The 17,109-nt window shown below is 39.2% G+C and overlaps 1 protein-coding gene across 1 annotated transcript; it reads left to right on the forward strand.

The window, feature by feature from the left end:
- Nucleotides 1–854: 854 nt before the first annotated feature.
- On the forward strand, nt 855–16,341 carry LOC308090247 (plastin-3). Its single transcript, XM_080435315.1, has 16 exons — nt 855–1,013; nt 6,253–6,360; nt 6,716–6,867; nt 10,139–10,268; nt 10,512–10,644; nt 10,800–10,881; nt 10,968–11,133; nt 11,358–11,500; nt 12,233–12,328; nt 12,486–12,681; nt 13,005–13,083; nt 13,224–13,341; nt 13,438–13,571; nt 14,769–14,892; nt 15,251–15,375; nt 15,592–16,341. The coding sequence occupies exons 2-16, from the start codon at nt 6,300–6,302 to the stop codon at nt 15,722–15,724; spliced, it is 1,872 nt and encodes a 623-aa protein (XP_080291441.1). The 5' UTR covers nt 855–1,013; nt 6,253–6,299; the 3' UTR covers nt 15,725–16,341.
- Nucleotides 16,342–17,109: the final 768 nt, after the last annotated feature.

The raw sequence follows: 17,109 nt of genomic DNA on the forward strand, positions 1-17,109 counted from the left end.
AAGAGTTACAAGGTCCTATAAATTCATTGTGAAAACATTACAGCAATTCATTGATATCAAAATTAAGAAATGTACTTTTACTTTTACTTTAAGTATTTTTCAAAGCATGTACATTGGAATACTTAAGTATATTTTAAAACAATTACTTTTTTACTCTTACTTGAGTAACATTTTGACTGAGCTACTTTTACTTATAATGGAGTGAATTTGACCAAGGAGTATCTGTACTCTTACTCAAGTACTGGGGTCGAGTACTTCGTCCACCTCTGTTTAAATAGTATTGATGACATATCACAGGGTTGGATGAAAAATGCTTTAAAACAGCTATAAACAGCTTTATCTTTGGCTGTAACATGATAATCTTGGGTAAAAAAAGATCAAAGGTCAAGGAACAATCAAGGTCAAAATCAAGAATGATTAATTCCTGCACAGATGTTGCCCTGTTAATACTAACCTTGCCAGGTTAAATATTGACAAGTTAATGTTATTAAATGTTCTTAAACTCAAGTATTTTTGGGTTGATCTCATGGGTAGACTTACTAATGTGTAATTTATTATTATACAGCTTTTGATACCACAAAAAAGGAAGCAAAATAGACCCGGCAACTACCGCCCTTTGGGCCTTTTTTGATTTTTTAATAATTTATTTTGTAAACTCTCTCCACATGAATTGATACGATTCTAAAATATATACTTTATATATACACACTTTTCATAGCCATAGGTAGGCTAAAACCTTATTAGTGCTTGACTGAGCCTACCCAGGCAGCATGGGTGACCAATGTACGTACCAATGCGGTTCTCTGTGCAATGTTTAGAAGGAGGTGTTGGTTTGGGAGGTTGAGAGGCAGAGGTCTACATTGAATAACCCTACCTAATGTCACGTCAGTGCCTGGGCGGGGTGAACAACATTCCAGTCTCTCTTTCTACTTTTTTTGTGCTCCTACGTGGATGAGGGAGGACGTCTCCGCTCCAACTGGACGTTGTCTGGAATAATTTCAGGCGCACAGAAAGTGAGTATGAAGTGGCGCGGCTTGAGGCGTGCTACGCTCTTCTTTTCTTTTGTTGTTGTTGAAAATTGGCATACTATGTGGTCCAATCCGACCTGTCGGCCACGGCTGCATTTGTTTGTTTTATGATAAAACTGCTGTGTTACACGGGAATAGTTTCCTGCATGTCCGTTGCTAGCCAGCTAGCACTTTCACTGTGTAGCCTATTCATCTCTGTTCGCGACGCTACCGCATCGTCTATGTATGGTAATACATCATTTCCACTCCTCTGTGGAGCCAGACAACTTTTGGCTGGAGTTAACCCGGGCCACGTTAAGATCCTATGGTAATTAAACCATTGCTTTACAATGAATACTAAATGTTGCAGCGTGTGTATTTAAGTTAAATCCACACTTTTAAACGCAGAAATGTAAAGTATTTGTGACCATGCGTATATGTACCCACCCACTAAGCGTGAATTTCAAGGACTAGTCTAGGATCGCTTCTTTAGTAGACTGGCTTAAGCGAGCCTGCATTTCTGTTAAACATTCGTCATGTCCAGACTAGTTATGTAGTGGCAGCTTGTACAACAGCGACATGGACACTCTGGAGTAGGAATTGATGCCAACTCTGCGATGCGATGTAAAGTGAAGTCTTCACTTCACATCTGTGGTTCTCAAACTTATACATTTCAAGGACCCCCCCCCATTAACTCTGACAGCATAGAAGTGTCCATTTGTATACTATACTGTCAGAGTTACAGACTCGTAAGGGTCAATTTGGAGCCCCCTCAAGGAACCACGAGAGTCCCTGCATGGACCTCACTTTGAGAACCACTGCTTTACATAGTAAAGGTTTTTTGCTTTGACATTGTGAAGAAAACGACAATAAGCATTACTTTAATACCGTCAGTTATTTGGGACCAAACTCTCCTCTGGTCATTCTGACTCATTTAGTGTATGTTAATGTAACTGTTGCCATGTTATTTTGTATCATATCATATGGTTCAAATCAGTCATCTTTTGAGGTCTATGTTGTTCCAACATTGATGCAATTGAATGCAAGTGCATGGAGGAGGGAGGGGTGGTTATTTGCAGAGACCATGGGGGGGAATAATGCATGTGTTGAAAAGGCAGCTAGGGCACCTGTTTGTAGCCTGTTGTTTGAATGCCAGCCACATAATACACACTACAGTATACACACAGACAGTAGGCTATCTAATGCTTTACACACACTCTATAGCCAGGTGCTTAATGTTTCACTTCCTGTCCTATGGATTAGTAAATCAACTAGCCTGTGTGTAGAAGAGATATCTCTTGAAAGCATTCATCAAAACTGTAATCTTTCCAACAGAGAGCATAGAACATGGATCTTTGTTTTTGTTGAGTGGTGGGTCAGAGATGAGGGATCCAATGAAATTCTCATTTAACATCTCTAGACAGTCAGTCACCCAACCTCTCCTAATGCCTCACTTACCAGTTACAACTATTGATTCCTGATAACATTGTTCTATAGACTCTTGCTTCCCGTCTTTGTTTTGTAGATCCTCTTTAGGGAAATCTCTTGCCCCAGCTCTTGGTATCAGTAGTATAGGACTGTATCTATAAGTGTTTGTTTGTACATTCTATTGAAGAGAAATTATCATTTGTCCCATCTACAACAGTTGTATTGGCCATGTGTTGCCAGATGGTCAAAACCAACATTGGCATTATTAAACGCATGTGTGCTTATGGTTTGTACTACATGTGTCCAGTTGCGTGCAATCTAGTTTGGAGGTATGCCCTGCTCATGCCCATCCCTCACTGTAAGAATGTCTGTGTGTTCTAAATGCATGCAGCAAAAAAAGAACAAAACTATTATCTCTCTGGAAAGAAACCAGACTGTCGAAAAAGGAATCTTGCATAATATTGGTTTCCACCCAAGTACAACTTCACACCTGTGGGATTGGACAGGTTGCCCCACTCCATTCAGCATTTAATCCACATGCTGAAATGTGTTACTCAATCCAGATGGATCCACAAGCAGCTGTGCACAATGTGCAGGCCTTTCAATAATTTTGGTTTTACCTGTTTTATTATTGTTGTTTCTGCCCATTTTATTCCTATTCTTCTTACCTGTATAAAGAAATGCTTTGCTGTTTGCAAAGCATTTTGTAACTTATTTGAAATGTGTTGTTTTATTATGGGGGCATATTGTGAACTTTCCATTACCTGACAGTGTACAGCATTAAAGCTTACTGGCAGGCCACAGTACCTAGTATAGATATGTTTATAAAATAATTAGGTGTAGCAATGGAAACTCATCATCTTGTGGATTTGGATTATTTGAAGCTGAAACAACCTAACCGGCTTCATTAGGAATTCAGCAACCAGCCTGATGACATTCCTCTGATGGATATTTAAAAAATAATCCTTTGTTTACACCCTGCAATGCAGGTGACTGTTACATGCTGCATTTCACGCAAAACTGGTAACACCTTTCCCTCCAGGGATCAATAAAAGGTTTATCTTATCTTAAAAAGCAAATGTTTATGAATGGACTATAAATATTTGCTAGAGATGCATGGTGAGGGTTCCACCTCATGAGCATTTGATTTGAATATTCATGAATGACCAAGTGGCCATGTAGCCTTGTTTTGGATGCTTTTCCTCCTTTCCTTGTACGCTAAGACACACCCTATATTATATTATTCTTTGGGCGGTAAATGACATAATTCAGAGTAGTGCAAACTGAAATTGTTTGCTGCCTTACCACGTTCTTACCTGTCTGTCAGTGTGGTTTGTTGTGCCTATTTACTTGGAGTTAAAGGGAAATGAAAGGCTTGTGTTATGGAGTGTGTAGGCTTTGAAGCTATCTGCGTGTGATTCTGACAGGGCTGAAAATGTCCATGTTCTTGCAGACTATGTTGGGTGTGTGCACATGAACTTGACCACACTTGGGAAGGGTGCCCAATCTATTTGTGTTACTTATGTTTCCCATGTTACTCTGTGGATGAAGCATAGGCAGGGCGGGGTCTGTTGGCTCTTCAAATTTTACTCTGCCATCTGGGAACACCCCTCCAAAAATTGAAATAACTGTAAATGGTGTTGATGTGTTGTTTTGGCAAAGTAATTAAAGCTGGTACTTTAAGCCAAGTTATTTCCCCCTACATTCCATAGTATGATCATCCATGAAAAGTACAACAGCATAGCTCTGATCGGCATTTTTTCTTTTCTTTTCTTTTCTTTTTGTTTCAACAGAGCTTTGGCTTTTTACTTCTGAACTTGAAATGTAAACAAATATTTGAATTGTAAGAGCTTAAAGAGCTATCACTGTCATGCCTCACGGCACAAGGCTACTTCATATGATATGACAATTTGCCACCATTAGCTTACAGTACCTTTGCATGAGCACTGCAGTGTGCAAGAATGTTTCTGTTCCACGAGCAAGTGTCGTTCAGCTGTCAGTGACAGCAACTGTCTTTGGAGTCTTAACATTCGGGACTTGTTTTCTAGGGTCTCTGGGGATTTATTGACACAGTTTATGAATGTGACACAAGCCCTCTATTCTTCTGTACCACCAATGATACCCCTAACCCCTCACATTTGTCTATTGCCATCTGTGCCCTGTGCTCCATGTACTTAACTCCCCTACTACTCCATTCTCCCCCTCTCTGTCGAGGGTGTGACAAGAGTTGGTAAATGAGGTAATGTTTGTAGTCCTTTATTGTAGCCTGGCCGACATCTGCAGTCTCATTTCACATCCTTCTGGAGAAATGAGCTAAATATAGGCATAGTGGCTGGCACACGTCATTTTCCAAACTGTTTAGCTAGGGGTTTGTACTTGCCCTAAATTAGCAACATTTTGCAGTTGTTTTGAAAATATTTGAGCTTTTTTTTCTTATTTTGAGTGTGTGGGAAAATATATTTGAGACTGTAGATTATCATTATCACCTATGTGATTACATAGAAATGACTCTTTATTGCACATTGCTGTGTCAGTCTAAACAATGATGTTATTATGGGAGTTGGGAAACTCCCTTGAGTAATTGTGAGGCAACGTGTTTTGTTTTCATCAGTAATGCTTTCGTAGCCTTTTGTATTATTTGTAGACACTTGAGTCACTTGGGTCTCCTCATAAATGCTGAACCATCATATCCTCAATCAATAGTTTATTAATAGTAATTAGTTAAATAATTAATGCTGCCGTTGGTTAGAAATGGCCAACTTGCTGAAATTACCATGGATCAATATATCAGTCAGGAAATTATTATTTCAGCAGGCTTCCCTTTTTACAATTACAATTTGAATATATTGTAACAGCTCTGTAATGATAACATGTCTTAATGAATGTCAAAATGACAAAACATTGTTATGAAAAGCTAGCTTATAAAATACAGACTTCAAAGTAAGGAGTAACACTGTATTTTTTTAGAGAATCTGTGCTCCTTGAGTATGCAGTCAGATCCTTTTCTGTTGTTGTGTCACTTTTATCATAGAGGAATGCTATCATTCCAGTTTAGCTTTAAGAGTACCCTGAATGAGAAAGCAGCACACCCTGCTCACCTCTGCACAGGCCCACTGCATTCCTGTTCCACTAGATCTAGAACATGATCGGAGTCGCTTAAGTTAAATGAATTCCTGTTCTTTATGTGATATTCAGATGGCTCTTTGGTCTGAGAGCCGTGCAGTTGCAAGGTGATTCCCTTGGCTTGAAACTTAACTTGGGAGAGGCAAAAGTCCCCCAGCTGTCTGATTCCTTGTTTTTCTATTTATGCATTTGAGTGTTCTGGAAGATTTGTGATTCCCACTTATCATGGTTTTTCAGTTCTAGAAGGATGAAAGTTGTTGTTTAAGTTCCACAATGTAAGCCGCCGCCACCACCACAACCACCACCCCGTCACAGTAGTAACCTTATGTTTCAGAAACTGGTGCATCCAGCCCACAAGGGCAAGTGCCCTTATCTTCCCTAGCTTCGTTCCCAGCCTTACTCATCTGCAAAGAGAAAAGCCTGGACACGATCTAAAGCAGAGAGTGTTTACAGGGGCGGAACTTCCGTCGTACCTGTTTCCCCCGGATTTTTTCCCCCGACCAATCACAACACTCGTTTCATTCACAGATTTGTAAAGCATCAACGTCATTTCCTTGGGCGGTACTTCCGTTTAGACACTCAATCGGCCAGGTCTTGCCCAGTGTGTATCTTCCCTTGCCTGTTGGGCCTAAATAGTTCACTCTGTGTCCTACTGCTGTCCTCCTTTTTGACTTTGCGCTCTCTTTCTCTTTAGAGGACCCACCTCTCTCTGACTGACCACTTCAGGTCAATCACGTGAAAATGGCAGGAAAAATCTCAAAAGACGAGCTGGAAGAATTGAGAGAAGCTTTTGGGAAAGTTGGTGAGTTTGAGTTCTTTTCTGGTATTATTAGATGGATGGAAAAAAGGGCTTATAATTTGACTACGACTTTGTAGGACTTTTCTATTTGTCTGCATGGTAATCTTCAACATATTTTGTTTTATATAGTTTCTTTTCTTGAGCCTTTTGTGTTTTTTAAGTTGTGTATGTATTTGTATCTGTTTTTTGTTTCGTTTTTATACATGATGCATCTATTCTACAGTATGTCTAATGCCATAATTGTATTGCTGATATGATAAATAAAAACAATTGATAACAAAAAAAAACATTTGTTTTATATAGCCTCAGTACCTTGTTTGACTCTATTGTACAACAATTATTTTCTGGTTTCTCATAGATCTGGACAGCAATGGATATATCTGTGACGATGAACTCCATGAGCTCTTCAAAGCTGCAAACGTTCCCCTGCCTGGCTACAGGGTCAGGGACATCATCCAGAAACTGGATCGCAACAAAGATAACAAGATCAGCTTTGACGAGTTTGTGTCGGTATGTTAAGTTATTCACTACTCCTTCTGTTGGTATTCCGTGAAACTTGTCGCCAGCAAAGCAGGTTTTACAAGTTTTTCACCTGTTGGTCAGAAATTTCTTGTTGGCGGTTGGTGTCTGGTTCCTTGTCTGGCAAAAGAACCACTGGCTACTGAGTGAGACCACTGTGTGGAAAGCACCTTTTTTAGCCACTGAGCGTTTCACTCTGTGCACAATAGCATTGAACCCCCTCCACATGCGCACACATGGGGAATGAGGAAATGAGGTCAGCAAAGTGGTGTGAGTTCCAGTATTTTGTTTCGCCAGCGATGAGAGGGCAATAATTTGGACAACATGAGGCATATAGTGTTGTTCTGTAGCGGGATTCAAAATGTCCAGTTACTTGTTTTTCTTTCTACACTATATCAAATACACTATATCCTGACATGAGTCTTTGCCTGCTGAGTCACCAAAGAGGACCACAGATGTTTTTTCTTTTCTCTTTTCATAACTTCCATGTCTCACAGTAATGGAATGGATGGTGGTGGGGGAAAGAGACTGTTACTGCAGAAGTAATTTGGGAAATAAAAAACACCCACGTCTGAAAAACAGCTAAGTTAGATCTGTACAAAACAAATAAGATGTACATTACACAGAACCATTTAACTTAGGTTTTCAGGCTCTGATAGTCATATAACATGACAGAAAAGTGGACAGAAGTGTTGTAGTTGAGGTCCTTAAAAAGTGTCGATTTAAAAATCTTATCAGAATCCTGAATTAGAGGTGCACAAGCACATTCTGCATTGGACAAATATTTGTCAGATTTGTCCACATTTCTTTTGAAGGGACATGTTGCTTTTTAGTGCAAAACGAAAAACTATATGAAACAAAACGCCTTATATTGATTAAGAATCGATAAATATCAGATATCACACAGTGTTTATATGACGGAGATCTCCTTAAGGTCAGGTACACATTATCATTATCATCCTATTTAAATGATGAGTACAGAAAAGCTCTGTAAAATGGCTTCATTTATTTTGGTTTGATCATTGTGTGAGACTTAAGTATGTGAATTTAAAATGTTTATTATACACAATGATCTATGTGTATTCTCATATTAAAAGTTAATTAATCATGGAAAATGTCACTTCTGTCAGGCCACATCTTAACAAAAAAGATGTGGATGATATTATAATAACATAGTCATTAGTGTTAATTGTTGTAGGACATACAGTGTTTCACTCTACTCATTGTGTGAGTTAATATATCAAATATATCGGACTATCTTTTAGGGCCAATTTTATGTCTTCATTGTGAGGAGAGCGGAACCATCTAGGCTGTATTTGATTAGGGCCAATCAAATAAACCAAGTACTAACCCGGTGTCAAACAGGGGTAAATATTGACAATTTTCATTATGTTTGTCATCGAGGTACCTCCCCGGGTCAACAACATACCGGTCAGCTCTTTACATTTTCACAGGCTGCTATTTGTTTGTTCAGCTTATTATCCTATTACACTGCACTGTCACTTAGGCATGTTGTCTTTGCACCTTAGTTTTGACCGATGAGGCTCTTCAAGTGGTTATTTTCCTATTCACTTTGTAAGATGAAAACTAAGTAGCACAAAGCTAAATCTATACACAACAAACACAATGTAGTTAGTATACACAAATAACATAACGGTAGGACAGAATTTTCCCACTGTAGAAATTTTTTGAAATGGGAGATGCTGGTTGTTTCCACTAGTATAATCAAGAGTGGATAAGCGAGTGTATAGCTATTTATTCTTATGTTGTATTTTATTTATTATTTATTTTATTTATATAATAAGAATACTAGTGCAGAATTTCCTCTGCACTAGTATCCCTGTTCAGAATGTGCCCACTGACATCTGGAGAGTGGCTAGCCGCTAGAGGAAAGAGAGGTGTGGTGGGCTCATTTGTAATCTTACTATTTTTAGGGATGTGAGGAGTTTTAAACTTTTTTTCTTATTTTGTTTAAACCACAGTTATGTAGGATATGACCACTTTAAGGGGGAAAACAAACATGGTTTGCTTTATTTATTGTTTGGTTGGCTAAGTTGCTAAAACGAAGTTGTTTTATAATGAACACAATATGTCTCTTTGGTTAATTATGTACATCCTAGATTAGATCAGTCAGAAAACCTATTATTCAGTATCCATAAACATCAATCTGAGCTACAACTGTTGGCACTTTAATGCATTTACACATTTGAAAGAAACAATTGTCTGCAACCCAAAGCCATCATTGTACGTTGTGGTTACTTCCTCTTCCTCGAGTGTACAACTACAGTAACGTAAGCGTAGACTTTGTGGCCTTGTGTTTGTTTTATGGTGCATGGTATACATTTTTTTAAAGTCACTAAATTCCAGGCTGAATAGCTCATTGTGGCCTGAATACAATAAGGCCTCTAGGGCTGGTACTGGGAGTATCAGACTCAGTAAAATGTCTTTGTCAAATTGTACATTGTAAAATATTTTTTTAAATGAAACCACATACAAACCATACCACATAGTAGGGCTGGGAGACAACATCGATCCTTCAGACTTTTGCCTCGATTACGAAAAATAGTGAAAATAGCAGATCTACATGCTCACAACGTCTCGATGCAACACGTTCATTGTGAGCTTGTAGATGGGCTATTTTTGCTTATTTATTTGCACGCCACATTGTACAAGAAAGTATAACACAGGGTTAAGTGGTTAATCAGACTAATCGACGATTTTTTTGTGTCGATTCCTTGATACCAAGGAATATAAGAAATTGTAAAAAAAAAAGTGTGTGTGTGTGCGCATATTAATCTAAACCTACAAGCAAGCAAGATTAATTTGGTTATTGGTTTCGACAGCCTGCCTTCCCATAGTCTTGTCTTGTTTGAGTAAAGAATGTAAGGTATTTGTATTTTATTTGCTAGTACTTGATGTAAATAGTTTTAGCCTTTTTAAAATTTGTATTCTCAGATTTATTTATCTATGTATGTTTTTTGATTTTGTGTATTGGGACCACAGTGGAAATAAGTGTATGACTTTACTGTGTTTTTATTATCCTCAATTGTCTTTTAACCTTCAATGTATGACGGTTGCTAGCAATTGTATAAATCAAATGAAATCGTACAATGTACCGTATGGGATATTTTTTTATGTTTTGGTTGCTACTGTCTATCAATTGGGTTGGAGGGTACCTTTAGAACAATCTGCTACCAGATGTTTTTGTAGACAATGGTAAAGATTTGAATACAGTTTAGCATTATTTTATTTTATTTTACAGATATTCCAAGAGCTGAAAAGCAGTGATATTGCTAAAAGCTTCCGAAAGGCCATCAACAGAAAAGAAGGCATCCTCGCCATAGGAGGAACATCTGAGCAGTCTAGTGAAGGCACGCAACACTCCTTCTCTGGTAAGACACAACACTAAAGCCTGGGTCATACTTAGTTGTGCATCTTATCGCACTGCGAAAATAGCTGGAAGATCACAACGTGTCGATTTTCAATGTGCGACACATAATTCCTATGTAAATAAGAGACCACGATGGACGGTGTTGCCTACCGAAAGTGCCTTCCCAAGGGGAAATATATAAAAATGGCTTGCTTTTCTCTTTTTTTGTTGGCTGAATGATGTCTTAATATGTTGGCCCTTGCAGAGGAGGAGCGCTTTGCATTTGTCAACTGGATCAACACTGCTCTGGAAAATGATGATGACTGCAAACATGTCCTGCCAATGGACCCCAACGCAGACTCTCTGTTCACGGCCGTGGGAGATGGTATAGTACTCTGGTGAGATTTATTGTGTGCTTCAAAGCCAAAATCATGACTAACTTCGTCACCTAGGCACCCTACTGATAGGAGCTGTATAAAAGGCAAATACCACTATCATATTATGCTTAGATGGCTCATAAACCTTTTATGTTTACCTTTCTGTGGTTGTATAGCAAAATGATCAACCTGTCGGTGCCAGACACGATCGATGAGCGAACCATAAATAAGAAGAAGCTGACACCGTTTACAGTACAGGTCAGTGCAAATGAAAAAATGGGACACATTGTTTTTCTTTTCCCTTTCATTGACACTTCCTCCAGCTAATAGTTTGTATCTTATAGGAAAATTTGAACCTGGCGCTGAACTCTGCCTCCGCCATAGGCTGCCATGTTGTGAACATTGGAGCTCTAGACCTGCGGGAGGGGAAGCCTCATTTGGTGCTGGGTCTTCTGTGGCAGATCATTAAGATTGGCCTGTTTGCTGACATCGAGCTCAGCAGGAATGAAGGTACAGTGCCATGTCATTATTCAGATGGACCATTTTCCTTTGGAATAATGGGATGTCGGAATTATGAGCAGACCCCCCCGTTATTTTATTGTGGTGTTTTCTTAATTGTGATATGGATCTTCCTGGGTCTGAAATGAAGATTGAATTGAATTCTACCCGCCATGTAATTTGAAATGGTTTAGCTGTGTAACCATTAATAATATCTCCTTACATCTCACCCTCAGCATTGGCAGCCTTGCTAAGAGATGGAGAGACCTTGGAAGATCTGATGAAGCTGTCTCCTGAAGAACTTCTGTTGCGTTGGGCCAACTTCCATCTGGAGAATGCTGGCTGGCAGAAGATTAACAACTTCAGCTCTGATATAAAGGTGAGCCTGCTTACCTTGAACTAAAATAGATTTTTCTGTTGATGGTGTCACCTAGTTCCATCTGTCGTTTAATATTTCTGCCTTTTCTCTTCCACTTCCTCTGTAACTGATGCTTTGTCCCTATTGACACAACAAACACAGCAGTGTTCGATTTCTGCCTGTATTGTTCACAATTCAGCTGGGTGACTGAAGCAGCTGTTGTTTGAATTAGTAACAGTAAGAGATCAGAGTTCCTGTCCTGAAGTTGATATAAACCTACAGTAACATTGAATAACTCAATAACCACCAATTGTAACAGCTGTGACAATCATAATTATATCTCTAGTGACAAGATCCTCAGTAATTGTTTGCTGGAATAGAAATCCTGTAATGTTTACACAATATTTCTAGTTTGGTAGGAAGTATGGCAACTTTTCTTCTGTTTGGCAAGGATCTTAATAGCTCAACACTCAATTCACACCAGCAGCATGAGCATCATAACACTGACACGTTCTGATTGAGCATCGAATTTCAATGCAAAGTCTATGGAGACGAGCATCGCTGCACTTTTCCACAGTGTCTGGACACTCAACAGGAAAAAGTGTGGCTTCAAAGTTGAGAAAACCTCAACTTTGCTGCTTGTGCACTAGGGTCCAAACAAATTTCAAAGCTGTGAAAAAAAAGCTTTGTGGAAAGTCTTTGTTGCAAACGGTAGAATGTCTATCTATGAATCTATTCATCTGTCTGTTTCAGGACTCCAAGGCATATTTTCACCTCCTGAACCAAATCTCCCCTAAAGGCACAGAGGAGGACCAGCCACGCATAGACATTAGCATGGCAGGCTTCAGTGTAAGTGCACTGTACATGTATAAATGGGGCTTAAAACGGTTCTGTCACATCACAAATGCCTTGTCTACATGGGTCGCGAGTATGAAGTAAGAACAAAATGGCCACTGTGTGAGTTATGATCCATCCCTGACCTGAACTGATGCTCTGTGTTTTCCAGGAGAAAGACGACCTGAAGAGGGCAGATGCCATGTTGGTACAAGCGGACAGGCTGGGCTGCCGCCAGTTTGTCACTCCAGCTGATGTCGTCAGTGGCAACCCTAAACTCAACCTTGCCTTTGTGGCCAATCTGTTCAACAAATATCCATCTCTAACCAAACCTGAGAATGAGGACATTGACTGGGGACTTCTGGAAGGTGGGCAAAGAGTTGTAGAAGGCCTTGAAGTGGACTTGGGGCACTTTTTGTGAAACTCAAGAAATGTAATTTAATGTCAGTTTCTGAAAATGATGTCCCCATAGATAAAGTTCAGCTCTGAATGCCGAATTATAATGGCTCTAGGAATGTGGCTTGTTGTTGGCATTGGTTTAAAGACATGGACAATGGTCTCACTGAGAACTCTTTACATTCTATTCTAATTCCGTTTCCTTCAATCAAGTACAATTTTGATGCCAGACTGTTATACTCCTATTCCTGAATGGCCATTTAACTTCACCTGTCCTCTCTATTTTTCTCCCTAGGTGAGTCACGAGAAGAGAGAACGTTCAGAAACTGGATGAATTCCCTGGGGGTAAACCCACATGTAAATCATCTGTATGGGTAAGCTAGTTCACAATTTACCTAATAGTAACATAATGCATCTTGTATTTATTTAAGCACTGTATTTACTATAGGTGTTGTCTAATAGTTGTTTGAAGTTAATGATTATCAAATGTTCCATGTTCAATGTTCTTTTGTAGAGACCTACAGGATGCTATGGTCATCCTTCAATTGTATGAGAAAATCAAAGTACCCGTTGACTGGACGAACAAGGTTAACAAGCCACCATATCCCAAGATTGGAACCAACATGAAAAAGGTAACCATTTTCACATGATTGTTTTAATCCTCTGTACACCATTTAAAGAATATTAAAACAGCAATGACCCCTGATTTTTGTATTTTTTGCTCCTAGTTGGAGAATTGTAACTATGCAGTAGAGTTGGGCAAGACGACGGCAAAGTTCTCCCTTGTAGGCATCGGCGGGCAGGACCTGAACGATGGCAATCCCACCCTTACTCTTGCTCTGGTGTGGCAGCTGATGAGAAGGTAATACGGCAATGCTTATATATATGCACATAACTTTTCAAATAGAATAAGATTAACCCATTAAAACCGGGAAAGCATCTGTGTCATTTTGCCGTCCTTGGGGACGACAGTGGTTATAAAATCATTTTAACCACTTTAAACATTATTTTGTACTTTGGCTATTAAAAAATAGCAGATATACAAGCTCATAGCGCTTCACTTCGTGCGGCGCTATGAGCTTGTAGATCTGCTATTTTTGAAAAATCATGAAAATCTGTGCAAATCTTTGAATATATATATTTTTTTAAACAAACATTTTGTTCGCATTTTGTTCCGGGGGGTCCCTGGAACAAAAATTCTTGAGATGGGGTCGGCACCCAAATACATATAATTTTGTGTGTCCTTGACATGAAAAGGTTTGAGAACCACTGATATAGTTATTCAGAAAACTGTTTGGATTTTTTTAGAATCAGCCTCAGGTCTTAATGGGTTCAACAATTATTTGTTTTGCTATCAACAGTTAAAGAGAGAACTTAATTGGCCACCCATGTTGCAATTCATAATGACCTTGGAGACCAAAATACACTGCAACAATTTGCCTCCATTTAGCATTCCCAGTGGTCCTACAAGGTGTGACTATGATTTGAAATGCATAGTGTATATTGTTCAACCTGATATAGTTTGTATAACTCGGGCCTTTCAGTTGCTTTGCTGTTATCAGCATTATTTATGACTTAAAGGTTTGTTTGTCCTTTGACGCTTTCACACATCAAGATCATACAAGGAAAACGGGAGCATAAGTTCCCACTGGCAGAACACATTTATTGCACTCTACAATATATCATGGTTTTAATTATTTTGGTGAATGCACGTCAGTTGTTGATTGATGCATGTTGTCCGATTTAACGGTTGGTAGAGCGCTCGCCTTTTGAGTCACAAGGTCCTGGATTCAATCCCTGGTACTGGAGCTTGGCGTATTAGTAGCACGGTTTTGGTAACTAAGACATGCCGTAACCCTTAAGTACTGGGAGCTGATGGTGTGTCTCCACGTTAGCAATCCATCTCCCAGGGGTCTAGCACATTGTAAAAGGGATAGACTCCCTCAGTGCTCGGCTGATACTGACAATAAGCTACTTCGACCCGCATACTTACTGACTGAATGGATGTGCAAATGCTTTTTGTTCAATTTTAAACATGCTTATTTGTTATCTCTTTCAGATATACACTGAATGTACTGGAGGATTTGGGAGATGGACAGAAAGCAAATGATGACATTATTGTAAAATGGGTCAACGCAACTTTGTCTGAGGCTGGGAAATCTACAACGATTCGAGGCTTCAAGGTTTGTCGGGTGTATAGGGCTCTTTGGATTAGGTTTCTCATGACTTTGTGGAAACAATTTTAACGGTTGCATAGGTATTATTTGACATCTAGAGATAGTTAATCATTGAATGCGACCCCAGAGGAACACCTGGCAGTTTATTACCTTTTAACTTTATTATCATGCAATTAACTTGTTATATCTCACTTGCAATTTATTACAGGTAATTTATCACAAATAAAAATATATTGGCATATTTCTCTGAAGTTTTAACAAATCTGATATCTCCCCATATTTATTCAGTAAACCCATTCTTAATTGATTAAGTGTGTATTTTATATCACTGGACTGGATTAACATCTACTTCTATGCTTGTCAGGACAAAGAGATCAGTAGCAGTTTGGCAGTGGTTGACCTGATAGATGCCATCCAACCTGGAAGTATCAGCTATGACCTCGTAAAGACAGGCAGCCTCTCAGAAGATGACAAGCTGGACAATGCTAAGTAAGATATTAACAGAACCCAACTTCTACATTAAAGGGATAGTTCGCCGGTGTTGCACAGGGAAATGTATATCTACAAGCTCACAACACGTGAGCTAATATCATGCTAATATCACGTGACGCGTCTGTGAGCTTGTAGATCGGCTAATTTCAGCGTATGACGTGTCATGCTTATGTGTTATGTTATTCTATGCATTAATCTTGATGCCCCTCCCAGATATGCTGTGTCTATGGCGAGGAAGATTGGTGCACGTGTCTACGCGCTCCCAGAAGACCTTGTGGAAGTGAAGCCCAAGCTGGTGATGACAGTCTTTGCCTGCTTGATGGGCAGAGGAATGAAGCGAGCATAATGGACTGGCTTTGTTTGTGTGGCACTTGATAAAATACCCACCTACCAGCCATTTGGTTGATGAAGGAGACCCCCCCCATCCCCAATTTGAAGGAATGATATTTTTCAAGAAGTAACAATTTTAGGATGAAAATAATATCACCATGATTGTTTCCAATCAAATTTAAAAAATGTTCATCTTGGTAACCCAACCTCTTGTAATGTACTGAAGAATAATATGCTGTCTTGTTATTTAAGGTAAGCCCCAAATGTTACATTCCTAAAAGGACACGGGCATTGTGTTATAGAAAACAACTTGGTATGTTACTTCTCAATTATGCAAAACTTTTGATTAATGTATAAAAATGATTTTTCTTCGTATGTCTGGATATTTCCAGCTGCAAGGTTGTTTACATATTTTTACTCAGACTGATAAGTTAATTATATCCTCCATGTTAACAAAGAAGTAAGCATTCCGCAATACCATACTCCTTAATACTGTATCTGTTTGACTTGGCAAAAACAGAAGTGGGAGGGGTTAGAGGTTTAGGTGTGGCATCTCCTACAATGCACCCAAACATTCCCTCTACCTATTATGGAAGTGCATGCATGTCTCTTTTTTTAAACTGGTATCATGAACCGCTACATATCTATACAGAAGCCGTAAGGTCAAGCTATAGTAATGACCAAGCCTGATGTGCTCTCTGTATTCTTGAACATCAATTTCTTGGGGTTATAAATTAGGTGAAAGCTGTGGTGGGGGTGACTGGCTGTTTTTGTATCAATCTGTTTTTTTTGTTTTGTTTTTCCTTTATGTTGGATGAAATTCAAGGATCAGACAGAGTTAACTCTCCTGGCTTCTTCTGTGCCTTTTTGTCTCGATGACAACTTGTATTGCGCTTTGAGGTTCTCTCTTTTGTATTCAGCATTACCAAATATAAACAATGGCTCCCTTACAGGTAGCTTCATGCTATTCTATGACAATGACCAAATAATTTGATTTGGTCGTGTGGTTAAGTGCTTTATACATAACAATAAATATGACATTGAAAAAAATGTAGGCTCCCTTCTATTATTTCCCCCCCTAATTTCAAATTGTGAATGAGACAACAAACTACTGACTGGAATGCCATGGTATTTTATGTGCACCTTCATGAACCTGGGTTTGTTTTGGATGAGCCCATAATATTTAGACCTTTTTGAAATTCAGTTTTCAGCTTCACCCAGCTGATTGCTACCCAAGTGGTCAGACTTGAGAGCAGGGGGTGAACAGTGAGGGGTTAAGTGTCTTTCTCAGGGACACCTTGACACATGGCTGGGGCCGGGAATCGAACTTGGGACGTTCCGTTTCCCAGGTGGGCTCTCTAGCCATTCAGCTGAATTCAAAAACTGCTGCCTTCATTGCCA

Source organism: Gymnoscopelus braueri (genome assembly GCF_963280865.1).
Source record: "Gymnoscopelus braueri genome assembly, chromosome: 8".
Taxonomy (NCBI): Eukaryota; Metazoa; Chordata; class Actinopteri; order Myctophiformes; family Myctophidae; genus Gymnoscopelus; species Gymnoscopelus braueri.

Excerpts from the sequence above, each read along its gene's own strand:
- LOC308090247 (XM_080435315.1), top strand. The coding sequence starts at position 6,300 with ATGGCAGGAAAAATCTCAAAAGACGAGCTGGAAGAATTGAGAGAAGCT. Across the intron at positions 11,134-11,357 it reads CGAGCTCAGCAGGAATGAAG|CATTGGCAGCCTTGCTAAGA; the intron begins GTACAGTGCCAT and ends TCTCACCCTCAG. Across the intron at positions 12,329-12,485 it reads TTAGCATGGCAGGCTTCAGT|GAGAAAGACGACCTGAAGAG; the intron begins GTAAGTGCACTG and ends TGTGTTTTCCAG.